The sequence below is a fragment of the Marmota flaviventris genome, chromosome X (assembly GCF_047511675.1).
Source record: "Marmota flaviventris isolate mMarFla1 chromosome X, mMarFla1.hap1, whole genome shotgun sequence".
Classification (NCBI taxonomy): Eukaryota; Metazoa; Chordata; class Mammalia; order Rodentia; family Sciuridae; genus Marmota; species Marmota flaviventris.
Genome location: NC_092518.1, coordinates 46661910 through 46689883, shown reverse-complemented (window position 1 = coordinate 46689883; position 27974 = coordinate 46661910). Strand labels below are relative to the sequence as shown.

Below are 27974 nucleotides of genomic sequence, written 5' to 3'. Positions count from 1 at the left end.
TAGATCACTGTCTCACTGGCCAAAAAGAGTTTGGGGAGGCCATACAGATCTGCTCTCTTCTCTTTCCCCATGTTCAAATGAGCATTGGAAGTCAAGAGAACTTAGGGAAAGAGCTGGGATGATGCCCTATTGGCAGCCTCTTTCTTATGTGGCATCTTCCCAACATATCACATATCTCATCTGAATTCTATTCCCTACCAGCAGATACAATCTGTATACAATATGGAGCTGGGGTATGAGTGATAATGGGGGGGTAGGAATGAAACTTTAGGAAAGACTTGTGCTCACCTTGGGGGCTTACAGACACATGGGTTATTCTTTTCTGAGGCTGCAAAGTGGAGTCCATCTACCTGAATGTGGAGGCTGTGAACACACACCGAGAGAAGCCTGAGGTAGGTAGATTCCACACCCAAGCCCATGTGGACACAGCACATGGTGAAAGCACCCTCCCAGATCCTGGGTGTTTCACATCACCAGAAGGAAAAAATCCAGAAATGTAGGAAATACAGCCAAGACCTAAGACACCTAGACAATCCCTGCCCAAAAGACCTTACACTGAGATTCACCCCCCAGGCCTTCCTAAGAAGAGGGTCAGGACTCAGAGCTGGTTGAAAGAGGGGAATCTGACAGTAAGGACAAGAGGCAGGGGAGGTCCTAGGGCCCCACACTGCTGTCTCCTTCTTTCTTATTAACCCTGGGCACTCTCTTCTCAGAATGTGGACATTTCCCGGGAACCCGAGGAAGCCCTGGACACTGTCCCTGCCCATTATTGAGATCTTTCTGAGATGTCAAACTGCTTCGGTCCTATCTTCCACCTTTAGGAACTGCTGTCCTTGCTATTCTCCTATTTTGAGAAGATTGTGGCTTTGGCCTCACTGGGAGAAGAAATCCTCAGCAGCTCCCAAACAGGTCTCAGTTCCTAGCTACTACCAAGGAGCAACCTAGCTCTGGATGAGGCTCTTTCTTAATTCCTATTCTCTGATCAATGAAGACTTCTCTTACTGCCTATAGGAGGACAGGAGAAGGTCATAGGGAGACTTCTCCCATTGTTTTCGAGATTCTGATCCTGACCCAGTTCTGGTGTTGTGGATGTGGAATGGGTGAGGAGTTCCTGAGAGTTTGGGGTAGTACCTGCAAAGATGGGGGAGAAGATAGGTCCTTGTGAGTGCTGGTGGAGCTTGTTCCTTGGTGGTTGATGTAAATGGGGGCAGGACACCTTTATCCCTATTTTCAGAGAAGAATCTGGCACTTGGGCAAGTGATCATCTTCTCTAACTCTTGTTGCCATCCTGAGTGTTTTCTGTCCATGTGAATGACTGACCATCACACAGGCCTCACACTCTGATCCCCTCAACTCCAGTGATCAACACCCTATCATCCCATGGATCTTGGCATCATCTCCTCGGTCTGACCTTGAGTTCAAGCATCCCACTCTCATTCATGAGTCTTCACAACTCTGTCATTCATAGGGTCCCTAATAGCACACCTCCACACAGTAGGCATACATGTGGTATTTCTTAATGGGCAGTACTTGTACATCAAGAGTATAGTCCTTTGACTTCCCCATTATCTCCCAACCCATCAGTCTTCTGCCTCAGTTTTCTTCCATCCCTAACCAGCTTGGGTCCTATGGTCTGCCTCTTAAGTTACTATCTATACATCAACTATGAGACAAGCACCAAGTGACCCAGTGGTAAAAAGTCTTCAAAAGACTTTATTCACACACTTGCTGCCTTTGTTCTCTTGTTCTTTCATCATAACCACCCAATGAGATCCAAACCCTAAATAATTCATACCTCCATTTTTGTTGAGACCTACTACAGGTTGTAGATCACTGCTTAAAATGATGATGATCTATATTCATCTGCTTCCATACGCCTAAATCCTGTTCAATAGTCATGTTCTATTTTCTGGTACCTTATCCCACCCCACCCTCTTGGACTACTTCTGTCAATTCCTGACTCTTCCATCTACCTTCTGGCCCTCTCTATTGGTTTTGGTGTCATAGTCTTTACAATATGCTTAAGACTTTCCTAATCCAGGAAAACTGTCCCTTGTTCCCATGTTTACCCCTAGTTGCCCCCCCTTCTGTCCCTCCATTCTTACAGATAATTCAAAACGAATCTGTACTTACACTCTAGAACTCTTTCTCTTTGCATTCTGCTTTTGGCTTCCCCCCTTCGTATTTTTTTCAAGCTATTATCCTCGGGTTTGCCATGCTTTCCTAGGCTTCCCCCCACTGAAGAAATACCTGCCTTTTAGCCTGAAGCTGGACCCCACATTCCCAAAAGAGCTATGCTGATCTCTAGCTCTTCTACAAACCCAAAGTGTCACTCACAATTACCTAAGCAAATTAAAAGAAAAAAACTCCAATTCATTTTGCAAATTTAATAACTCTAATACCAAAATATGACAGCACACAGAAAGCAAACAAGAAAGCAAGAACAGCGAACAGATTTTTTTCAAAGCATGTCACCCTCAGCTGATTGGTAGTAGCTGCTTAGGACTGCTGTGTGGACAAAGATTCCAAGGCTGTACCTTGGCTCCATGGGAAAGACTGCTGCAATTTATTAGTGGTGTCTGTAAACATGGGGAATAAACCTGAAAATGAAACACCAAAAACATTTTAGGACCAAATATACTGTTTTCTCATACTTCCTTCATTGCCTTCATCTTCCCACTCAGCCCCCCTCCCTCATGGTTTCTTCTAAATATAATATCCCAAATATTATACCCAACCCCATGGACTCTGGCTATGGAAATATGGCATTCACCTGAAACTTCATTAGCCGTAGGAGAAGCCACAGGCACCAAGGCTATTAGGTCCACCACCAAAGCCAGAACCGGTGCTCGGTCCACCGCCGAATCCAGCACTGCTGCTTGGTCCACCACCGAAGCCAGCACTGCTGCTTGGTCCACCGAAGCCTGTACTGGTGCCCAGTCCACCACCGAAGCCAGCTCCGGTGCTCGGTCCGCCAAAGCCAGCTCCGGTGCTCAGTCCACCACCAAAGCCACCAGTGCTTGGCCCACTGCAGAAGCCAGCACCAGTGCTCGGTCCACTATTGAAGCCAACAATAGAAGTGGGTCCACTATTGAAGCTGGTGCCGGTGCTGGGTTCGCCAGTAAAGCCAGTGCTGGTGTTGGAACCACTGCCAAAGCCAATGATGGTACTCAGTCCTCTGTCAAAGCTGGCATTAGGCCCACCGCCAAAGCCATCGCTGGTGCTGAGGCCACCACTAAAACCCACACCAGTGCCAAGTGTGCTGCCAAAACCAGCATTGGTACCCAGTGCACTACCAAAGCCATCACTGGTGACTAGTTCGCCACCAAAGCCAGTGCTGGTGCCCAGTCCGCCACTGAAGCCAGCACTGGTACCTAATCCACCACCAAAGCCAGTGCCGGTGCCTAGTCCACCATCAAAGTCAGTGCCAGTGCCTAGTCCGCCACCGAAGCCAGCGCTGGTGCTTAGTCCGCCACCAAAGTCAGCACTGGTACCTAGGCCACCATCGAAGCCGGAGCCACTGCCTAGGCCGCCACCGAAGCCAGTACTGGTGCCTAGGTTGCCACCGAAGCCAGCACTGGTGCTCAGTCCACCTCCAAATCCAGCACTGGTGCTTAACCCATTACCAAAGCTGAAACCGGCACTGGTGCTGGGTCCATCACTAAAACTGGCACTGGTGGCACCACTAAAGCAGGCACTGGTGCTAGGAGAGCCACCAAAGCATAGGTTGGTGTTAGATGCACTGCCAAAGCAGAGGCTGGTGCTGGGAGCTCCACCAAAACAGAGGCTGGTGCTGTGAGCACCACCAAAGCTGACGCTGGTGCTGGGAGCACTGCCAAAGCCAATGCTGTTGCTGTGAGTACTGCCAAAGTCAGTAGTGGTACTAAGTGCCCCACTGAAGCCAGCACTGGTGCTGAATGCACCACCAAAGCCAGGGTTGGTGCTTGGTGCACCACTGAAGCCAGCACTAGTACTGACAGCACCATCAAAGCCAGCACTGGTACTCATGGCATTGCCAAAGCCGGCACTGCTGCTGAGTGCACCTCCAAAGCCGGCACTGGTGCTGATGACACTGCCAAAGCCGGCACTGCTATTGAGTGTACTGCCAAAGCCAGTATTGGTGCTGATGGCACCACCAAAGCCAGCACTGGTGCCAATGGCACTGCTGAAGCTGGCATTGCTGTTGAGTGCACCACTGAAGCTGGAGCTGGTGCTGATGGCACTGCCAAAGCCAGCACTGCTGTTGAGTGCACTGCCAAAGTTGGCACTGGTGCTGATGGCATCACCAAAGCCGGCACTGGTGCTGATGGCACCGCCAAAGCCAGCACTGCTATTAAGTGCACCACCAAAGCTGGCACTGGTACTAGGAGAGCCACCAAAGCAGACACTGGTGCTTAGTGTACCTCCAAAGTCAGGACTGGTGATAGAAGAGCCACCAAAGGAGACACTGGTGCTTAGTGTACCACCAAAACCAGTGCTGGTGCTAGGAGAGCCACCGAAACAGATACTAGTACTGAGTGTGCCACCAAAGCTGGAACCAGAACTTGGAGAGCCACCAAAACATACACTGGTGCTAAGTGTGCCTCCAAAGCCAGTGCTGGTGCTAAGTGCGCCAGTGAAGACAGTGCTTGTGGTGGGTGTACTGCCAAAGCTGGTGCTAGTGCTAAGTGCACTGCTAAAGCCAGCTGTGGTGCTGCTGAGCGTGCCTCCAAAGCCAGAGCTGGCTCCACCACTGAAACTGGCACTTGTACAAGGTGCACCACCAAAACTGATGCTGGCTCCACCACTGTAACTAGTGCCGGTGCCAGGTGCACCACCAAAGCTAATGCTGGCTCCCCCACTAAAGCTGGTGCCGATGCTGGGTGCACCACCAAAGCTAATGCAGGCTCCTCCACTAAAGCTAGTGCTTGTGCTGGGTGCACCACCAAAACTAATGCTGGCTGTGCTGCTGAAACTAGTGCTAGTGCTGGGTGCACCACCAAAGCTAATGCTGGCTCCTCCACTGAAACTAGTAGTAGTGTTAGGTGTGCCACCAAAGCTAATGCTGGCTGTGCTGCAGAAGCTGGCACTGGTACTGGGTGCACCACCAAAGCTAATGCTGGCTCCACCGCTGAAACTAGTGTTAGTGCTGGGTGCACCACCAAAGCTAATGCTGGCTGCACTGCTGAAACTGGCACTGGTACTGGATGTGCCACCAAAGCTAATGCTGGCTGCATTGCTGAAGCTAGCACTGGTGCTGGGTGCACCTCCGAAGGTAATACCAGCTCCACCACCAAAGCCATCACTGGGGCCGGGTGCACCATTAAAGCTAATACTAGCACCATCACTGAAACCACCCCTGGTGCTAGTTCCTCGGTTGAAGTTGACATTGGTGGTGGCATCTGCATTTTCTTGGGCTCTCGCCTCAATTTCAAATGAAAATCTGCTCCAGGCCTGAGCATCATCACCTAATTCTTCCCTTGTTAGGCAGTCGATATCCATGTCATCCCAATTCCAAGGCCCAGCCACAGCTTCCTCTCCAATCCCCATTTGGGCTCTTGCCTCAGCCCTGGCCTCAGCCTCAGCCACAGCCACAGCTGCAGCTTGGACTTCCATCTCCACTGCCTCCCGATACTGAGCAGCCCAGTCTTTGGGGTCTTTCTTCTGCACCTTAAATGGAAATAATAATCATTATAAAGAAAAGAACCTTTGTAATGATATGTGAAGCACCTACTAAGAGCTTTGGATAAAATTAAGAGCATTAATTTTTAAAAATTCTTATTAAGGCTCTGTCATGGGTCAGTCCTGGGATCTAATTTCAGCTCTGATAACTTAGGAACAATAAAATTATGGACAAGTTATTTAACTTTATTGAACCCAAGTGTCTTCATTCATAATATGGGAAATGACAGTATGCCCAGTGTGACTGTTTGGGGAGATAGGGCTGTTACAGAGGTAATTTATAGTTAGTTAATAAGGTCTTAAGGGTGGGGCCCTCATCCAATAGGATTAGTGTCCTTGTAAGAAGGGTCACTGCAAGAAGGCAGCTTTTTCTAAGCCAGGAAGAGAGCCCTCACCAGAAACCAACTGTGCAGGACCTTGATCTGGGATTCTCAGCCTCCATAACTGTGAGAAAACAAATTTCTGTTTTTAAACCACTCAATTTATGATATTTTGTTATAGAAGCCTGAACTAATTAATACAAAGCATAGGAATGAATAAAACAATGTAAACTATATTTCCAGCAACATTCTGGGCTATTAATGAGGCTTCATATATTTACATATAAACTGCAGGTTGTTCTGTACCTGTCTATTACTACACACAGGCTTTGTCAGCCAGAGACATGCCATTCCCTTAACATGCCAAATCAGGCAGCTATGTTACCTTGCATGCAAACTTGAGGACTTTCATCTTGCTAGTCTCATGGTAAGAGCGCAGGCCCCAGAAGAACTCATACTCAGGTGGTCTGCTGTTGGGGACCCTCTTATACTCCAGGTACCTTGGAAAGGAAACAAATCTTACTTCTAGCCAAGCAAACCTGTTGTTTAACCACTAGGTCTCATATGACAACCTCTTCTACACAAATGCTAAATAGCCCCTACAGAGGTATTTCCAAGACTCTCCAGCCCAAGATTCATTCCCACACATAGTTCATGGTCTTGGCCTTCCAAGACCATTTCCCAATGACCCTGTGCAAAGGCACCTGGGGTATATATATATAGGGCATGATGTCACAGGAAGGCCAATGTATCCTGCCACCTGTGAGGAGTAAACCCAGATTGCTGTTGGGTGTGTTGTAAACAGAGAAGCCATTCTTCAGGCCCCCTGCTCTGAGCACACCCCATTGCAAGGGCATTGTGTTAGTCTGTTCCTAGTCCTGGATATGTCCCTCCATGGGAATTTCAGACAGGACTCATTTTTAGAACACAAGATGCTCATCCCTCTAAAGACAGCATCAAGAAGGCACTGACTAAACACTTTCTGAACTAGACTAGCACCCCCAGAACACATCAGGGTCAAATAAAACCCCCAAACACCACTTACTTTTGCTTTACAAATTCATCTGTGATGAGCTTCCTCACTTCCCCAAAAAGTGAATGTCTCACCCTGGCAATGGGAAAAATAACCCATGAACACAGACCAAAACTGCCCAGATTAGTGCAGAGGCATTTCCCAACTGGAAGGAAACCTCTCTAGCACATGGGGCAGTCTCAACGAAGAGAAGAAAGTAGTGAGCACATAGCCACTAGAAGAAGCAAGCAGCCGGAGGCCAGATGGCTCTTTCTCAGGGATCCCTGAAGGTTTATCTTACATCTCAGCTCAGAACAGATGGAGGACATAAAGGAGAAAGGGAGTAAAGAGTTCAGAATCATTTTCCCATCCACCCAGCCCAGCACCCCCCACCCGCGCCACCAGACCACCAGGCTGATGCAATCCTGGGACCGTCCTCTCTTGCCAAAGGACAACACGGACAGCAAGCGCTGAGAGAGCCCAATCATACCCAGGGCGTAGCCCCAACTTGCGCAGCACCTCCCAGATGACAGCTGCAAGGGGAGGCAAGAGGGGACAGGGACAGAAAATGAACACATGGAATTCAGAGCACAGCCACCCATTCAGCTGCATGCCCAGCCACTCACCCTCACTGGCCTTGTTGCCATTCATAAAAATGACACTCAGAATCACCATGAGGAGACCCAGCTTGGGTGTATCCTTGGTCCTAAAGGAATAATAGGACAGAGAAGGTTTATGTCCTGGAGCCACATACAAGACACACCAGCCAGCTCAAAAGTCTAGACTCTCCCAGATCCCTCAGATTTTGGAGAATTCTGTCCTGTCTGTGCTTACAACTCCATGTGACCCCAGGCAAGGCACTTAAGACCCATGAGTCAAAGTCTCACATTCAGCAAAATTGGAAAATCATGTTCTACCTCCCACCCCAGGTTGCCATGAAAATGAAGGAATGCCTGTCAACTGGGCACAACACAGGCACCCAGTCAATATGAGTCCCTTCTCTCCCAGAGCCCTCATACCTGAGCAAATTCTAGGCAGAACCCCAGTGATGCCACTTCTCATGATCTTGGGAGGTGGAGCCATGATATGGTTTCTTTCATGTGAGTCTATAGTGATTCTGCAATTCTGATTTCAAGTCTAAGCCATGATTCTATTCGTGGTCATTCCTTGCCTGGACTGGTTACCTCCTAGGGGTAAGTCTAGCATTCTCAGTTAGATTGTGTACTCCTTGAGGACAGAGACAGCAGTTTTTTCTTTTCTAAATCCCCAGAGCACGGAAGGAAGGAGTAAGCACTACACAAAGATATATATGCAGAAGTATATTCAACCTTTTCTTGTCCTTGGAGCATCATGATCCACCTACATTAGGAAGCCTTCCCATGAGAACCATTCTGCCAAGGCAAGGCCAGGCACTCAGTAGGAAGAAAACAGGCAACAACAGGCCTGGTTTCCTGGGAAGTTTCTATCTGGAGAGACAACTAGTCTGATAGCAGGAATGTCCAACCCAGCCTCCTACACCCTTCAGTCAATCATAATCATGTACTGCTATTGTGTATGGGTCTCCAACCATGAATAGGAGCTGGCACAGGGTCTTTTTAGGATCCATCTTTCCAATCCTCTAAGAGGATGTTGGAGGAGAGAGCAAGAAGAGGATGTTGGAGGAGACAGCAAGAAAGGGGTAGTGCCATGGATGAAAGTAGAAGCCCCCTCTGACCCCAGCCCTTTCCCAGCTTACGTTCCCAGTATGCCTGCAGAGGATTCCTGAGTGCTGATCAGAATATACAAGCTACTTTGCTTATCGATTTCCTTCAGATTGACTCGAAACATCTGTCAAACAAAATATTAGCTTGTGAGATCACAAAATTTTAATTCAGTCATCAATGAGTTTCCCAGGCATTAGGCAGCTTCCCATATAACTGGGGGTTTTGTATATATGCACAATCAGTGAGGTAATGCATGTAAAGTACATAACTAAGTGCCCAGCACGCTAAACATGCAATAAATGTACTACTTTCATCAACATTATCTTTGTGATTTGTGTGAATCTAAGGAGACACAGAGGTGAGCATCTGAAATATTCATCTAGCAGCAGACAGAAGCCAGGACTAATTTGAATGGCTTGGGTCTTCACTGTGCTTTTTACCCCTGACTAGCAGTGCGACCCATAGCTGGTCTATGCTCCTCTTTGGACCCATCTGTACAGTGATAACCTCTGTGGTTCTCCCCAGAAGGAGATTGTGATTGTATACCTTTGTTCCATTCAAGGCTTCCTCAGTGCACCCATACCCCAGGCTGCCCATTCACCTTTTCCAGAGCGTAGCTTGCTCGTTCAATGATCTCTGGGAAATATTCATCATATTCTTGGATGACATCCTTCAGCATGTCTACAAGAAGGGAGAGGTAGGAACACCTGGTCTGAGCATGGGCCATAGAGCTGCAGCCCTTTTTTTAAAAAAAGAATGGGTTTTTTTGGCTGTTGATGGATCTTTATTTATTTTTATTTTTACTTATATGTGGTGCTGAGAATCAAACCCAGTTCCCTCACACATGCTAGGCAAGTGCTCTACCACTGAGACACAACCCAGCACCAACTATAGCCCTTTTGTCAGCCCAGTGGGGTCAGTGCAATCAGAGCCTTGAACTAGGTTATTAAAAGATGCTAGCTCTGATGATGTAGGAGGAAAGCAATGGTAGAGATATCAGAGAATAAGCAAGCCATAAAGGTAAAGGATTAACCCCAGACTATGGGATAGGGTGGCTCAAAGAGGAGGATTGGTAGGACACTACCTGAGCGCTTTATGGGGATCTTTGTTTGATCCTTAACCAACAGGTATTTCACCAATTTATTTGCCTGAAAAAAGGGAAAGATGGTGAGATCTCAATATACTTGTAAGATGGCAGAAAAGAGGCAGAGGAAGAAAACAGAGGAGGCAGCATTGGATTCTTACCCTTTCTTGCAAAATGGCCACATCTCGTGGTGGCGTAGGCCTCCGGCCCCATGGGATCCGCCTATAATTACTGCCACTTCTCTCATCCCCATTTGGATGTTTGGACTTCATCACGAGAAAGAAGAAAGGTCCCGAGTTACCAGGTGAAAGATATGGCTGTCTCTTCCAGCAAGTCCCCTTCAACTCCCCCCTACAGTGGGGCCTGACCCTGCCATTGGCTACCCAGAGTCCTGGGATTTTCTTCCACTGTCTTCCAGGCAGAAATTTAATTGCCCTGTTCAGGCTAGAATAACCTAAGGGCCTGGGACAGCTCTGCTTACTTGGGTATCACTAGACTCTGCTAGCTGTACTCCCTGGACAAGTAACTTCACTTCAGTGGGACTCAGTTTACTTATCTGTAAAACTAGAACTTATGGTCCCTGTATCCCTTTCAAGATATAAAGGCATGGCTTTTGTAAATGTACCCAACCCAAAGTCTGGAACATGGTGACCACTATGTAAATACAGGGTGAATTACATACAGGTTATATCTAAGTATATAGATATCTTACTTCCCCACCACTCTGTGAACTGCTAGTGGGTCACAAACTATATTCCATTCTTATCAGCATCTCCCATATCCTATATGAACACAGGGACTAGTAATAAGGTTCAGTAAATGTTTATAGAAGAAATGAGCAAACAAGGAAAACAGGAATAGAAAAGAATTACAAACTTAAGGATGCTGTCAGAGATCTCACCTTTCGGTTTCTCTTGCCCCGGGTCCTAGTTGTGGGCTCCAGACTCAACTGAGCCAAATAGTCATCTGCCAGGGCCTGGACAGCAGCCGCAACCTGAGTCTCAAGGGCGCTTATGCTGGTCTGAGAGGCAGCCATCTTCATCTGAGCCCCCTGGTCAGCAATTGGGGTCTGGCTTTCAGGTACCCGAGCCTTAGTGGCAGCCTTTCGAGCCCTAGACCCTCTCTTGACTCGAATAGTAGCTACTATGGTTTGGTTTGTAACCATCTGAGTGGTGGGTGGAGCCTCAGTGATCTCAGAGGCAGAATTTGGGCCCTTATTGACAACCTTCTTTCCCTTGGGCTTTTTGGGCCGGAGAGCTGCTGCTGTGGCCTCAATCTGCCTGCTCACTGCCTCAGTAGAATTTGGAGACTCTAGATGTTCTGTGTCAGTATTTAGGGCCTTAGCAGTTGTCTTCTTGGCCTTGGGAGCTTTCTTGGTTCTGATAGAGGCTGCTGTAGCTTGGATATTGGCTGTCTCGCTGGTAATTTGGCCTTGGGTAGTAGCTATGTGGATAGTAGTTGGAGCTGGTAAGATTTCAGTGGCACTAGCTATGGTCTTATTGGCAGCCTTCTTGGCCTTGGAAGCTTTCTTAGGCTTGGTAGAGACTATCAAGGCCAGGGAACTGGCTGACTCACTGGCAACTGGAACCTGGATAGTCTGTGAAATCACCGGTAGGTTTAGGGTCTGCAAGGGTGACTTGAGTTGGGTAGTAACACCCTCACTCCCAGTTGGGGCCTGGGAGCCTTGGGTTACCTTGGCAGAAACTCTCTTTGTCTTGTTGGCTTTTTTAGGCTGAACAGTGACTGAAGAAGCCTGAATATTGGCTACCTCAGTAGTAGCTGAAGACTGGCTGATCTGAGTGAGCATGGGCAAGTTTAAAGCCTGTAAAGTTATTTTGGGCTTGTTGGTGGCAATCTCATTGGCAGTTGGGACTGGAGAGGCAGCAGGTGCAGACTTAGTAACAGCCTTAAGAGAAGTCTTCTTGGTCTTGCTTTTCTTAGGTCGGTTGGCAACAGGTGGGTCCTTGGTTGCCGCCAACAGGGTATGCATCAGCAAGACACTGTCCTCTTCTGTGGTCTCAGTCTGTACATCTGGAGGGAAGGGAAGCCCCAGGCTCCCAGAGGGAGGCAGAGGGCCCTACACACTTAGGATTATGATCCTTTGGGCTACCTGCCTCCCTATGCCCACCCCTTTCCAGAAAGCTTCTCTTTCTTCTGAACGGTGTTTGATTGAAGGGGGTGATACAATCAGGCAGGTTTTCCACTCCTCCCCCTCCCCTTCCACCATGCAAAGGAGAATTGAGACAGATTAGGCAGGCAATTATGCTAATACAGGGTGGTGGGGGGCTCACATGCAATTAACTCAGGATAGGGTAGATAGCCTGATAAGAATGCAGAGAGGCCTCACCTGGAACACCGTTGTTCTATAACCATAGTCATTTCTTCTATCCATCTTTCTGGAAAGCCAAGTAAAAGCTGAGCCTGAGAGAAATAGGCTGAATTTGGGGAGAATGATAAGGAGGGAGAGAAGGAGAGGGAGATTCATCAGAGGTTTTGCCTCATTTGAAGGCAGGGAGGGTCTCACCTAACCTTGGACCCCAAACCGTTCAACTCCTGGGTTCTCATTACCTAGAAACCCAGGCGGTCTGGTTTCCGGCCACCAGCAGCGTTTTTATTTTTCCAAGATGGCAAGTCAGTTCTATGACAACGCCCCTGCACCTACGAACGCCCCCTACTGCAATTTGAGAGTGCGCATGCGCACCAAACAGAGCCCCCACCTTCGGCACACCGCTTTCTCAGACGAACCCGTTCGAGGCCCCCAGTGCGCATGCGCCTTGATGGACTGGACCGTCTCTAGCCCCTGCTCTCAGAGCAACAAAACACCTCGGTCCCACCCCTCACCCCCTCTTTCTAACTGCATCACATCCCGGTTCAACCCTTCCCCCAACACTGGCTCCTTCCCTCCGATCTGCAGTACTGCTTCGCACCACCCCTTCCCCAACACCGCCCACCCCTCCTCTGCAGTACAGCCACGCACCACCCCTTTCGGATATGCCCCCTCCCTCTGTTCTGCAGTACTTCTCCGCACCTCCCCTCCCCTCCTCTTAATAAGCCCCCTCCCTCCGTTCTGCGGCAAGTCTCTGCACCGCCCCTTCCCCAACACAGCTCCCCCCTCTTTCCACGTCTGCAAGTGCCCGGCCCCGCCCTTTCTGCAACATGGATACCCCACCAACAAATCCAACGGTATTAACCTGTGTGTTCCCTGTTCTCCAAAATCCCTACCAGGTTCCGTCTCTTCCCTTCTTCAAACCAGAACCAACCGGATTCTAGCCCTTCCTTTCTCCCTTCAGAGCCTGGTCCTTTCAGCCGCTTAATTTAAAAAAAAAAAAAGGAAAAAATCCTGCCCCCTCCTTCCTCAGTACCGACCCCTTCTTTCGTTAACCCAAACTGGGTCCTGCCCCCTTTCTCCAGCCTGAACGGGATCCCGCTGTCTGTCTCTCATCTCCCTCCCGAACTGGGTCCTCCACCCTTCTTTCTACCGCCTGAAATATTTCTCCATCTTTCCTTTTCTATGACCCCAAGCAGGTCTACATCCCACCTTTCTCCCGCGGAACCGAGTTCAGACCTTTCTAGTGCCCACAGGGTATTCCTCCTCCTCCCTTTTCCCATGAGAATCGGGTCCAGGCACCGCTAAACACAACCACTTCTATGCGGTTAGATCCCAAACCCTGAGTAGGGTTTCTTCAAACCTTAAGGCTGTATGGAGTCAGGAGCCTTGAAGCCTCAGCCCAGAGGCCCCCAGAGGTTCTTCACTAAAGCTGGGCACCTCAGCTCACCTCGTCCTCTGGAGTCCAGAAAGCGTCTGCTCTCTCCAAGCCTCTCCTTAGGTCTGAGCCAGTCCCCCGCCTCCCTGGCCGGAAGTGGTCCTGCCTCTTTCCGCCTCCGGAGGGGGTCTCGGTCCCTGCTGGTCTGCCCTCTCTCCCTCCCCCTCCCTACTTCCAACTTTCCATTCTCCTCAGTGTAGCTCCTCATTTCTGTTTACTGCCCGTTATTCAGCAATCACTCGCTCCTCTTCTCCATTTGATTTCCCTATTCTCCATTCTGTATCCCTGTTCCTGTTGGATTCTCCTGTTCCTTCTAGAGCTCCCACACCACCCCTTCCTACAGCCCCCTCTATCCCAACAAATTAGGATATTTAGAGTCTAAAGATTAAAAGATAGGATGCTCCCTCATCATATATATATTCAGAATAAAAAACAACAAATATAAGAAAGCCCACAAAAGATTTTTATTTATCCTGCAATTACTATGTTGTTGCTGTTAAAAAAAAAATCGACTTATTTGAAAACTATTGAGGCCATGTTCCTTCTTCACTGATACACCAAGCAAGTATTTAGATTTGTTTCTTGTGACACAGTGCATTGGTACACTGTGCAGAAAACAATTTCACTTATTTGCTTGATCTTATGTTAGACATCATAGACTTGAAGTCAAAACCATAAAATTAAACAAAAAAGGTCATTATATCATGATAAAGGCATCAATTCATCAGTAGAATATATATATATACATATATATATATATGTATATGTATATATATATATATGTATATGTATATATATGTATATATATATATCCAGCATTGAAGCATTTATACATATGAAGCAAATATTCATACAGCTGCTGGAGGGAGAGATACACTACAATAAAATAATAGTAAAGGACTTCAATACCCTACTATTGACAATGCACGGATCATCCAGACAGAAAATCAATAAGGAAACATTGTACTTGAACTACACTTCAGACCAAATGGACCTAACAAACATCTACAAAACATTCCATCCAACAGCTGCAGAACACACATTCTTCTCCAGTGCAAACAACATTCTCCAGGATAGATCATAATTCGGGCTACAAAACAAGTCCCAACAAATTTTAATTCATATCAAATAACTTACAACCACAATAGCATAAACCTTGAATTCCAAAACAAGAGAAACTTCAAAAATTCATAAATACATGGAAATTAAATAATGTGCTTCTGAACAACAAATGTGTCAAAGGAAATTAAAAAGGAAATGTAAAATATCTTAACACAAACAAAAAGTGGATCACAATATATTTAAACTTATGGGATGCAGCAAAAGTAATTCTAAAAGAAAATTTATAGTATTAAATGCCTTCATCAAAAAGAAGAATGACACCAAATACAGAACCTAATAGTATGCCTCAAGGAACTACTGAAAGAACTAAGCCAAAATTAGTAGAAGAAAGATCAAAGTAAAAATAAATGAAATAGACACTAGAAAAAAACAATAGAAAAGACAAATAACAGAGTCCCCACCCCCCACTTTTGTTACTGGGGATCTAACTCAAGGTGCTTAATCACTGAGACACACACATCCCCAGTGCATTTTAAATTTTTTACTTTGATGCAGGGTCTCGCTATGTTGCTTAAGGCCTTACTCAATTGCTGAGGCTGACCTTTAACTTGAAATCCTCCTGCCTCAGTCTCCTAAACCACTGGGATTACAGGCATGTGCCACCACGCCCAGTGAGTTGCTTTTTTGAAAGGATAAAACTGAAAAAACTCTAGCTAGATAGATGAACTAAAAACATGACAGAAGACAAATTAAAAATGTAGATATATTACAACCAATAGCACAGAAATACAAAAGATCATAAGAGAACACTAAGAAATTTTGTAAGCCAAGAAATCAGAAACCTAGAATAAATGGAAAAATTCCTAGATACATGCAAGCTACCAAAGCTAAATCATAAATAAACAAAATCTGAACAGACCAATAATGAGGAAGGGGATTAAATTAGTAATAAAAAGTTTTCCAACAAAGAAAAGCCCAAGATCTGGTGATCTCACTGATGAATTATGTACAACCAACAAATAATAAATATACATCTTTCTCAAACTCTTCCAAAAATTAGAGAAGAGGGAGTATCTCCAAACTCATTTTGTAAGAGCATCACTACTTTGATATCAAAACCAGACATGGACATTAAAAGAAAAAAGTATTATAGGCCAATATCCCTAACATAAATGCAAAAATCCTCAACAAAATACTTGCAAGTTGAATACAACATCATGTCAGAAAGTTTATACACCATGATCAAGTTGGATTTATCCTAGGAGTGCAAAGATGATTTACACATACAAATCACTAAATTTGATTCATTACATTAACAGAACAAAGGATAAAAATAATATGAGCCTCTCAATAGATGCAGAAAAGTCATTTGAAATAGTTCAAACTTTCATGATTTAAACAATGTTCAAAATTTAGGTATAGAAGGAATGTACCTCAAAATAGTAATGGGTGTATGTGAAGAACCCACACCTAACATCATACTGAATAACAAAAAGTGTAGATTTTGTTAAGATAAGGAACAAAACAAAGATGACTACTCTCACTTCTATTCAAGATGGTACTGATATCCTAGCCAAAACAATCAGGCAAGAGAAAGAAATAAAAGGCATCCACACTGGAAAGGAAGAAGTTAAATTGTCCCTTTTGCAGACAACATGATCCTATGTGTAGAAAATACTAATGATCACACAAAATCCTGTTAGAACTAATAAACAAATTCAGTAATCTTGCAGGAAAGAAAGTCAAAATATAAAAATTAGTTGTATTTCTATACACTGATAACAAACTGTCAGAAAAGGAAATTAAAATTTTATCAAAAACAGAGACCAATGGAACAGAATAGAGAGTCATAAATAAATCCATTAATTCATGGTCAATTGATTTTTGACATTGATACCAAGAACATACAAGGCATAAAGGGCAGTCTCTTCAAATAAGTGGTGCTTGGAAGACTGGGTATCCTCATGAAGAGAAATGAAAACAGATTCTTATCTTCCATCACAAAAAAAAAATCAACTCAAAATGGATTGGTCTTAAACATAATACCTGAAGTTGTAAAAGTACTGGAAGAAAACATAGCAAAGAATTTTTTGATATGACACCAAAAGCAGCCAACAAAAGCAAAAATAAACAAGTGGAACTGTAAAACTAAACAGCTTCTGCACAGCTAAGGAAATAATGAATATAGTGTAAACAGTGTATGGAATGGGAGAAAATATTTGCAAACCATATATATCATAAAGAGTTGATATACAAAATATACCAGGAACTAAAACAACTTAATAGCAAGAAAACAATAACAATTAAAAATGGACAAAGTATCTGAATAGACAGACATTTCTCCAAAGACATACAAACGGCCAACGGATATATAGCAAGACGCTGAATATCTCTGTCATCAGGGAAGGCAAAGTAAAGCCACAATTACATATCACCTTGATTGGTAATTGATCATCAAAAAGATGAATATTAACAAGTGTTGTCAAAGATGCAGACAGAAGGGAACCCTTGCACAACTTTGGTAGGCATGTACTTTATTGCAGCCAAAATGGAAAACACTAAGATTATAAAATTAACATAAAAGCACCGTATGATCGAGAAATCCCAGCTATATATATCCAAAGGACATAAAATCATTATGCTAAAGAGACATTTGCATTCTCCTGTTCATTGCAGCATTATTTACAACAGCCAAGACATGGAATCAATCCAAGTGTCTGTGAGTGGACAAATGGATAAAGATGGTGGGGTATACACACCCAATGAAATACTAGTCAGCCTTAAATAAGAAGTAAATATTGTCTTTTGTATTAAAATGGATGGGACTGGAGGATATTATGTTAAATAAAATAAGCCAGGCTCAATAAAACAAATACTGCATTATCTCACTTATATGTGAAGTCTGAAAAAGTTGAACTCATAGAAAAAAAATAAAATAATGGTTACAAGAGATTTGGGGGTTGGGGAGACATTGGTCAAAGGACACAAAACTTGAGTTAGCTAAGAGAAATAAGTTCAAAAGATCTACTACTGTACATCATTGTGGCTATGATTAATAACAATATATTCTATGTTTAATTTTCTAAGAAAGTAGATTTTAAGTGTTCTCACTAAAAAAATGACAAGTATATGAGGCAATGCATATGCCAAATAGCTTAATTTGGTAGGCATGTACATTATTACAGCTATAAAGCAGTCAACAAAAGCAAAAATAAACAGGTGGGACTATATTAAACTAAACAGCTTCTGCACAGCCAAGGAAATAATGAATGTAGTATAGGAACAGTGTATGGAATGGGAGAAAATATTTGCAAAGCATATATCTCATAAAGAGTTGATATACAAAATGTACATAATGCATACGTATATCAAAGCATCATGTTGTACATCACAAATGTATAAATTATTATTTCTCAGTTAAAAATATATACAAAACAATTGTTTAAAGATTGGGTTAAAGGTTCTATGAGCAGGACCAATCATGTCTGTCAATTCTGGTTTTAAAAATGGAGCAGTTATGTAAATCGAACTTTTTGTACATCAGGATCTAGTACCCAGGTTTAATAAGACTGATACTAATAAGTAGTGTTTATTATATTATGAATATTAATATTCATTCATAAAAGAAAGCATATACTGAATGAAAGAGAAAACTATAGAGTATAAGAGTGTGTTGTCTACTTTAGAAATTCTCAAAAATGGTTCTACAAGGAAAGATCAGTTGAGTAGGAGACTGGCAAACATGAAAACCAATAAGCAAGTAACTGTGGAAATGCAATTACCATTAATTGAGATACCATTTTTAATCTATCAAAAGAGTAAAAGCTAAACAAACCCTAAAAATCTAAAAAAAAATTGACAAAAAATATCTAAAAGTAGTGTTGGGGAAAGTATCAGAATATAGATATTTTCATTCAGTGTTCATGGAGAGATACATATGTTCAAGTATATTTTCTACCAAAATGTAAAATAAATGTAACCTACAACCTCAGAATTCCAATGCTAGGTCATATTCCAAAGAAATGTGTTTATGGATCACAAAAAAATGAATATTTATTGCAGCATTGTTTGTACTAGAGCACAATTAGAAAACTACCCAAAATTAAAAGAATTACAGAATTTTATTAGTTAACTGGCACACTCACTCAAGGGGATAATATATAACCATTAAAATATATATCAAAATGGATATTTTCCTACTGATATTTTCAGCTCAATACATTTATGTGCAATTTGAAAACATGCAAAACTATGCTATACATACTTATGGGTACATACACATACCATAATAGTATAATAATATGCAGAGAGAGATAAGAGAAAATGGAATTTGGGAAAGGATACACAAGTGTCTTTAACTTTAGGTAAAATATTCTATGTATTTAAAATATATATATGAATCAAGCAGAGCTTGATAGCATTGAGCTTGTAGAAACTGATAGTCAGGGATCTTTCTCATTAGTTGGTGTCCATGACATAACAGGTTTGTTAAATATTTTGAATATAATCTCTGAAAAGAAACCTTTTAAAATGTTATGATTTGATAGATGTAAATAGTGTATTCATAGTATTTATTATATTATAATATTAATATTAATTCATCTTAAATATTTTATAATAAAACTTAAAATTGTATTAAAAGAATATTATAGATGAGCTTAATGCATAGAGATATATTATGTTTATGGATGGGATAATTTAATGCAATTTTTTGGTACCAGGAATTGAACTCAGGGACACTCAATCACTGAGCCACATCCCCAGCCCTATTTTGTATTTTATTTAGAGACAAGGTCTCACTGAGTTGATCTATAAATTCAAAACTATCTATAAATTCAAAATCTATACCTATAAATTCAATGCTATCCCAGCTAAAATCTCAGCAAGAACTTTTAAGACCTTTATTTTATTCATTGATTTTTATGTGGTGCTGAGGATGGAACACATATGCCAGGCAAGTGCTCTACCACTGAGCGACAACTCCAGCTCTCAGTATTAATTTTTGAGAGCACAAGTAGATAAACTAATTCTAAGATAAGCATAGGATGATAATGATACATAGGTAGCTAAGACAATTTTTAAAAAGGCAAAAATGATGGAGAATCCTTACCAAATAGAAAGACATACTACAAATACATAGTTTTATATAAAGTGTGCTAAAATACAGTAGCATACTAATAATATATCATTGTAGATAATCCAGAAACAGATCCATGTTTTATGAGTACTTAACATTTGGTAGTGGTAAATCAGGAGAGCATTGATAGATTATGTATGAAAGAAACAATTATGGGAATATTGGCTTATATATAGGTAGAAAATAAAGTTGTAAGAGGCTATCTTTTCTCCAATGCATGGTTTTGGCACCTTTGTCTAATATAATTGTAATTTTGTGGGTTAGTCTCTGTGTCTGCTATTCTGTATCATTGGTCTACCAGTCTGTTTTGGTGCCAATACCATGCTGTTTTTGTTACTATTGCTCTGTAGTATTGTTTAAGGTCTGGTATAGTGATGCCACCTGTTTCACTCTTCCTGCTAAGGATTGCTTTAGCTATTCTGGGTCTCTTATTTTTCCAGGTGAATTTCATGATAGCTTTTTCTATTTCTATGAGGAATGCCATTGGGATTTTGATCAAAATTGCATTAAATCTGTATAGTGCTTTTGGTAGCATGGTCATCAAATGATGTTGGGAAAACTGGAAATCCATATGCAACAAAATGAAATTAAATCCCTATCCCTCACCATGCACAAAACTCAACTCAAAGTGGATCAAGGACCTAGGAATTAAACCAGAGACTATGTCTAATAGAAGAAAAAGTAGGCACTAATTTTCATCATGTGGGATTAGGCCTCAACTTCCTTAATAAGACTTCTATAGTGCAAGAATTAAAACCAAGGCTCAATAAATGGGATAGAATCAAACTAAAAAGCTTCTTAGCAAAAGAAACAATCTGTGAGGTGAACAGATAGCCTACATCCTGGGAGCAAATTTTTACCCCTCACACATCAGATAGAGCCCTAATCTCTAGGGTATATAAAGAACTCAAAAAGCTAAGCACCAAAAAAAAAAATAAATAAATAAATAACCGAATCAATAAATGGGCCAAGGACCTGAACAGACACTTCACAGAATCACAGACGAGGATATACAATCAACCAAAAAAATTCATCATCTCTAGCAATTAGAGAAATGCACATCAAAAATACTCTAAGATATCAATCTCACTCCTGTCAGAATGGCAGCTATTTTGAATACAAACAACAACAAGTGTTGGCGAGGATGAGGGGAGAAAGGTACACTCATACATTGCTGGTGGGACTGCAAATTGGTACAGCCAATATGGAAAACAGTATGGAGATTCCTTGGAAATCTGGGAATGGAACCACCATTTGACCCAGTTATCCCTCTCCTCAGTCTATACCTAAAGGACTTAAAATCAGCATACTACAGGGACACAGCCACATCGATGTTTATAGCAGCACAATTCACAATAGCTAAACTGTGGAGCCAACCTAGATGCCTTCAGTAGATTAATGGATAAAAAATGTGGCATTTATACACAATGGAATATTACTCAGCAATAAAAGAGAATAAAATCATGGCATTTGCAGGTAAATGGATGGCGTTGGAGAAGATAATACTAAGTGAAGTTAGCCAATCCACCCCCCCAAAAAAGCAAATGCCAAATGTTTTTTTTTCTGATATAAGGAGGCTGATTCATAGTGGGTTAGGGAAGGGGAGCATGAGAGGATCAGATGAATTCTAGATAGGGAAGAGGGGTTGGAGGGTAAGGGATGGGATTAGCAAGGATGGTGGAATGTGATATACATCATTATCCAAAGTACATGTATGAACACATGAATTGGTGTCAACATACTTTATATACAACCAGAGATATGAAAAATTGTGCTGTATATGTGTAATAAGAATTACAATGCATTCTGCTGTCATTTGTTTTTTAAATGAATAAAAAATAAAGCATAAAAAAATAAAGTTTTATCTCTGTAACTCTACATAAAATTTTTTGAAGTTTTAAACACATGAGAATATAAAAATATAAACTAGTAGGCCTATCTATTATATCTATATCTGTGACTTTATAGATATAAGATATATATCTGTGATTTTCAGGTGCAGATGGATTTATTAAACAAGACACATAGAACACAAGCCATAAGGATAAAAGTGGATGGGATTGAATCAAAATTAAATATTTTAGAGGCAATATAAAAAGTAATAGACTAAGATAAAAATGGAATATCTATAAATAAAAAAATGACTGAACCCTAAGATAAAGAAAGAATTGAAAACATGCACAAAAACCCTTTTCTAATGGAGAAAATCAAGAAGAGAATACGCACAAACTATTCATAGACATTTCACAAAAGGGTATAATGTACTAATTCATAAATTTATGTAAAAGCCACCTTTCTTATTGATAATCACACAAATGGAAAATTTATAAAATGAAACCTCAACCAACACCCATCAAATAGGGAAATTAGCAAACTAGATAATGTAGATTGACTGTATGAGTTAGGGGAAACAGAAAATCTTAGGTATTTCAGAAGAAAATGTAAACCAGTGAAGTCTTAAAGAGCAATCTAGCAGTATTTAGTGAAATCAAGAATAAATGAATGGATAAAGAAACTGTGGTATATATACAAAATAGAATATTACTCAGCATTAAAAAAGAATAAAATTATGGCTTTTACAAGTAAATGGATTGAGTTGGAGAATATCATGCTAAGCAAAGTAATTCAATTCCAAAAAACCAAAGGCCGAATGTTCTCTCTGATAAGTGGATGCTGATCCATAATGGGGTGATGGGAGACATAGGAAAATGGAGGAACTTGATTGGGCAAAGGGCAGGGAGGGGGAATTTAGGCAGGAAAGATGGTGGAATCATTATCCTAGGTACATGTATGACTGCACATATGGTGTGGAGCTACATCGTATACAACCAAAGAAATGAAAAGTTGTGCTGTAATTGTGTACAATGAATCAAATTGCATTCTGCTATCTTATAAGCCTAATTAAAATAAATAAATAAAATTTTTAAAAATAAAGTCCTAGAAATGGAGAACTCAAAAAAAGAATCCATTCCCCCCAGGTGCAATGATGCATACCTATAATCCCAGCAGCACCAGAGGCTGAAGCATGAGGATTTTGATTTCAAAGCCATCCTCAGCAAAGGCGAGGCTCTGATCAACTCAGTGAGACTGTCTCTAAATAAAATACCAAATAGGGCTGGGGATGTGGCTCAGTGGTTGAGTGCCCCTGAGTTCGCTGGGGATGTGGCTCAGTGGTTGAGTGCCCTTGAGTTTAATCCCTGGTACCAAAAAAAAAAAAAAAAAAGAATCCATTCCCAATTTAACTGAGAACTGCCACTCCTGAGAAGCTCTCTCAGGCCTACCAAGGGACATGTAAAGGATGCTTATCATGGTATTATTTATGGTACCATAAAGTTAGGACAATGTATGAGTGTATAATCATGGAATAGATATGTAAAATATCATTAGGAACATTTGATAGAATCCTTGGCAATGACAATTTTTTTTTTTGTACCGGGGATTGAACTCAGGGTCACTCAACCACTGAACCACATCCCCAAATAAACTAAATGTATGTATAACAAGATGGAGAATTTTCAACATAATGCTGAATCAAGAAGTAAGAAATACAATGAGATTTAACATGCAGTGTTCTTGAGCATTCTCATTTTTTTACAAAGCACTTGGTCCCATTGATTATACCTCTAAACCCTGCAAAAAATTTAGAAAAAAAAAAACCTGCCTGAGAATCTGAAAAGTAACCAAAAAGCAGGTAGATGGCAGAGAAATGGTAAGGTTTCCAGGGTTTTTTGCTTCTCAGCCTTGCAGTGTCTCACTTGTGGACTGGAGCAGAGGATGTAGCAAAAACTCTGATGGAACCATTGGCATTTTTCTGGCCAGAGGAACCACAAAAAGAACCTGGGTAGGATGTATCATGAGCAAGAAATATCAGAAGGAAAAGAGATGAAGTGCATATTCCTATATCTGTGTATGAAAAAAAAAATCCTATTTGCCTAACCACTGAACAATGCATATGTGAGAATTCACCAAACAGGCAAAACAGAGACTTAGGAAACCGAACTCAGAATTCAATCTGCCACAAAAGTCTCAGCCTCACACACAAAACAAAAGATTTTGGAGCTAAATTGCATTTTAACTATAGACCAGAATAGCAAGATAGAACTGATAGCCAGAATCTGACTGGGTTGATCATCTGCTAAGATAAACAACATTTTTTTCAGATAGTTGTTACAGAACCCAGAGTCCACACAAAATAACATTTGCAATGTCCAAGATATAATAGAAAATTATTTCATATCAAAGAACCAGAAAACACCCTCCATTCTGAAGGAAAAAGGAAATCAGCAGATGTCAAACCACAAGAGATACCTATGCTTTATTTATGGGGCATAACTTTAAAGCAACAATTGTAACTACACTCCATGAGGTACAGGAAAGCACACTTGAATGAAGGGGAAAGAAATAACAGAAGAGAAATAGAAACTAAGGGAAAAAACAAATGAAAAATTTTAGACTGGGAAATGCAATATCTGAAATAAAAAATTAATTGGATGGGCTCAGTAACATAATGGCAGAAGAAAAATTAGTGACCTGGAAGATATATTGGTGCAAAGTATTCAATCTTGATAAAAGAGAAAAAATTAGGGAATAATAAGCAGACTTAGAGACCTGTGGGACATTCAAAAGGACTAAAATTGGAGTTCCAAAAAGACTGGCTAGATAAATTGGAGAAGAAAATGTATTTGAAGAAACAGTAAACAGAATTTCCTAAATTAGAGAAAAGACAAATTTCCATATATGAGAAACTTGAAAAATAAATTTTAAAAAACTCAAATCTAAAATATATCAATAACATTGCAAATAAAATGACATATTACATTCCATGGGAAAAGGCTTGAATAACTGAACCTCTCTCTAATCAGATACCAAATAGGGCTGGGACAATGCAAAAACACTTTAAAGTGCTGAAAGGAAAAGAACATACTCTTTTTATATCTAGCAAAAATATACATCAATATTGCAGGCATGATTTTTATTGGTGCATACTAATTATACAGATTAATGAGTTTCATTGTGACATAATCATGTGTATATAACATAATTTGATCAATTTTACTCCCCTATACCTCCCTTTCACTTTCCCTCCCCTTCTTCCTGATGCCCTTCATCTACCCTAATGATCTCCCTTCCAATTTTACAATGTCCTTCTCCCAGCCCACCTTCCACGTATGAGAGAAAACTTGTCTTTCTATGTCTGGCTTATTTCACTTAACATGATGTTCTCCAGTTCCATCCATTTCCCTGCAAATAACCTACTTTCATTCTTCTTTATGGCAGAATATATATATATATATATATATATATATATATATATATACTCTATTGTGTACATATACCACATTTTACTTATTAAGTCATCTGTAAGTGGACACCTACATTAATTTTATAACTTGGTAATTGTGAATTGTATATACAATATTTTTTGAATGAAGAAGTATTAAGGAAGTTTTGCAAGCAAATCTGCTCAATGAGAAATGCTAAAGGAAGTTCTTCAGTATGAAAAGAAATGACACAAAAGAGAAACCTAAATCTTGAAGAAATGTTTGGGTAAGTATTAAGTAATAATTTTTGTCTTAAATTCATCAAAATACACATGAGTACTTAAAGCAAAGAAGTATGAATAAGATTGTCCATTGGTGTTTTAAGTGTCATAAATATGACAATTTTTACATAAAAGCAATGAAGTGAGGATTTAGGAAACTATACGGTTAGATATTTTCAACATTTTATGTGATGTTATATAGTACTAATGCTAGTTTAGAAATATACGTTAACATCAGATAGAACACTAATCTCTAGGGTATATAGAGAACTCAAAAAGGACTAAAATTGGAGTTAAACACCACAAAACAAATTACCCAATCAATAAATGGGCCAAATACCTGAACAGACACTTCTCAGAAGATAATACACAATCAATCAACAAATATATGAAAAAATGTTCATCATCGCTAGCAATTAGAGAAATGCAAATCAAAACCACTCTAAGATTTCACCTCACTCCAGTCAGAATGGCAGCTATTATGAAGACAAACAACAATAGCTGTTGGCGAGGATGTGGGGGAAAAGGTACACTCATACACTGCTGGTGGGACTACAAATTGGTGCAGCCAATATGGAAAGCAGTATGGAGGTTTCTTGGAAAATTGGGAATGGAACCATCATTTGACCCAGCTGTCCCTCTCCTTGATATAGACCCAAAGGACTTAAAAACAGCATACTACAGGGACACAGCCACATCAATGTATACAGCATCACAATTCACAATAGCTAAACTGTGGAACCAACCTAGATGCCCTTCAATAGATGAATGGATAAAAAAAATGTGGCATATACACACAATGGAATATTACTCAGCAATAAAAGAGAATAATATCATGGCATTTGCAGGTAAATGGATGGAGTTAGAGAAGATAATGCTAAGTGAAGTTATCCAATCCCAAAAAAACAAATGCCAAATTTTTTCTCTGATATAAGGAGGCTGATTCATAGTGGGGTAGGGAGAGGGAGCATGGGAGGAATAGATGGAATCTAGATAAGACAGAGGGGTTGAAGGGGAAGGGATGGGGCATGGGGTTAGAAATGATGGCAAATGTGATGGACATTATTATCCAAATACAGGTAGGAAGACACAAATTGTTGTGAATATACTTTGCATACAATCAGAGATATGAAAAATTGTGCTCTATGTGTGTAATAAGAATTGTAATGCATTCCACTGTCATATATAAATTAAAGAAAAGAAATATACATTAAAATATCTAGAGTAAAAATTTAAAATATTAAGAAATATCACTAAAAATCTAATAGATAAATTAAAATACAATACTAGATATATTCATTAATCCAAAAGAAAGAAGGAAAAAATAAAAAAGAGACAAGGGGGACAAGCAAAAAAGAAATAATAAAATAGTAGACTAAATTCAGCCAAATCAATGAAATGCTAATGGTTTAAACACCCTACTTAGAGGTCAAAAATTAACAAAACAGAAAAAATTTAAAACCGCATTGTACATTGCTTGTAAGAGAAACACTTTAAATATAATGATACAGAAAATTTGTAAATAAATGATTAGAAAAAACATATTAATACACAGTAAAGAAAACATAGAAAGGCCATAAATATTATTTTAATGTCATTTTCAAGTGCAAATACTCCAGAAATATATGACAAATGTTCACTATCACTAATCATCAGGGAAATGCAAATCAAAACCACAATGAGGAATCATCTTCATTCCAGTTAGAAGAGCTGTAATCAAAAACCAAAAAATAAGAAATGCTGGTAAGGAGAAAAAAGAACTCTTATACATTGTGGTAGGAAAGATATCCCATGCTCTTGGATAGGCAGAATTAATATTGTCAAAATGGCCATACTAACAAAAGTGCTATACAGATTTAATGCAATTCCTATTCAACTAGAAAAAGCAATCATGAAATTTATCTGGAAAAATAAGAATCCAGAATAGCCAAAGAAATCCTTAACAAGAGGAGTAAAGCAGGTGAGATCACAATACCATACCTTAAACTATACTACAGACCAATAGTAACAAAAACAGCATGGTATTGGCACCAAAACAGACATATAGACAATGGTACAAAATAGAAGGCACAAAGACAAACTCATATAAATATATTTACCTCATACTAGACAAAGTCACCAAAAACATACATTGGAGAAAAGATAGCCTCTTCAACAAATGGTTCTGGGAAAACTGGAAATCCATATGTAGCAAAATGAAATTAAACCTTTATCTCTCACCCTGCACAAAAATCAACTCAAAGTGGATCAAAGACTTAGGCACTAGAACAGAGATCTTGTGCCTAATAGAAGAAAAAGTAAGCCCAGTTCTCCACCATGTCAGCTTAAGACCTGACTTCCTTAACAACACTCCTAAAGCACAAGAAGTAAAATCAAGAATCAATAAATGGGATGGATTCAAACTAAAAAGCTTCTTCTCAGCAAAGGAAAAAATCAATAACATGAAGAGAGAGCCTACAGAATGGGAGAAAATCTTTACCACATGCACCTCAGATAGAGCACTATTCTCCAGGATACATAAAGAACTTAAAAAATTTAATGCCAAAAAAACAAATAACCCAATCAATAAATGAGCTGAATAGACACTTCACAGAACAAGAAATACAATCAACAAATATATGAAAAAATGTTCATTATCTCTAGCAATTAAACATTGCAATTCAAAACTTCTCTAAGATTTCATCTCACT

At 40.7% G+C, this 27974-nt stretch overlaps 2 protein-coding genes and 1 non-coding gene across 7 annotated transcripts in view; 1 reads left to right on the top strand and 2 right to left on the bottom strand.

The window, feature by feature from the left end:
* Positions 1-27974, top strand: part of Pfkfb1 (6-phosphofructo-2-kinase/fructose-2,6-biphosphatase 1) — a 151234-nt gene that overhangs the window by 59161 nt on the left and 64099 nt on the right. The window contains exons 12-13 of one of the 4 annotated variants that reach the window (XM_071606775.1): positions 328-392; positions 714-4002. The exons of 1 other annotated variant lie outside the window; for it this stretch is intronic. In XM_071606775.1, coding sequence (XP_071462876.1) covers positions 328-392; positions 714-773 — 125 coding nt within the window. In that variant the 3' untranslated portion in view covers positions 774-4002. Of the gene's footprint in view, positions 1-327; positions 4003-27974 lie in introns of those variants that run through there. 2 more of the 4 variants (XM_027950217.3, XM_071606773.1) reach the window with 2 other exon arrangements.
* LOC114104185 (trophinin) lies at positions 2785-13595 on the bottom strand. Of its 2 annotated transcripts, XM_071606771.1 has the most exons (12): positions 13557-13595; positions 12128-12215; positions 10682-11857; positions 9942-10046; positions 9781-9844; positions 9298-9377; positions 8729-8820; positions 7620-7699; positions 7484-7526; positions 7027-7089; positions 6367-6481; positions 2785-5649 (listed from the first exon to the last, which is right to left on the bottom strand). In XM_071606771.1, the coding sequence occupies exons 2-12, from the start codon at positions 12170-12172 to the stop codon at positions 2785-2787; spliced, it is 4728 nt and encodes a 1575-aa protein (XP_071462872.1). In that variant the 5' UTR covers positions 12173-12215; positions 13557-13595. The 2 variants fall into 2 exon arrangements, with proteins under 2 accessions (XP_071462872.1, XP_071462873.1); XM_071606772.1 differs by lacking the exon at positions 13557-13595 and having other exon boundaries at positions 10682-11811; positions 12128-12211.
* LOC114104192 (small nucleolar RNA SNORA11) lies at positions 6697-6825 on the bottom strand. The gene has a single exon (XR_003584805.1). It is a non-coding gene; the product is annotated as a small nucleolar RNA SNORA11 (small nucleolar RNA).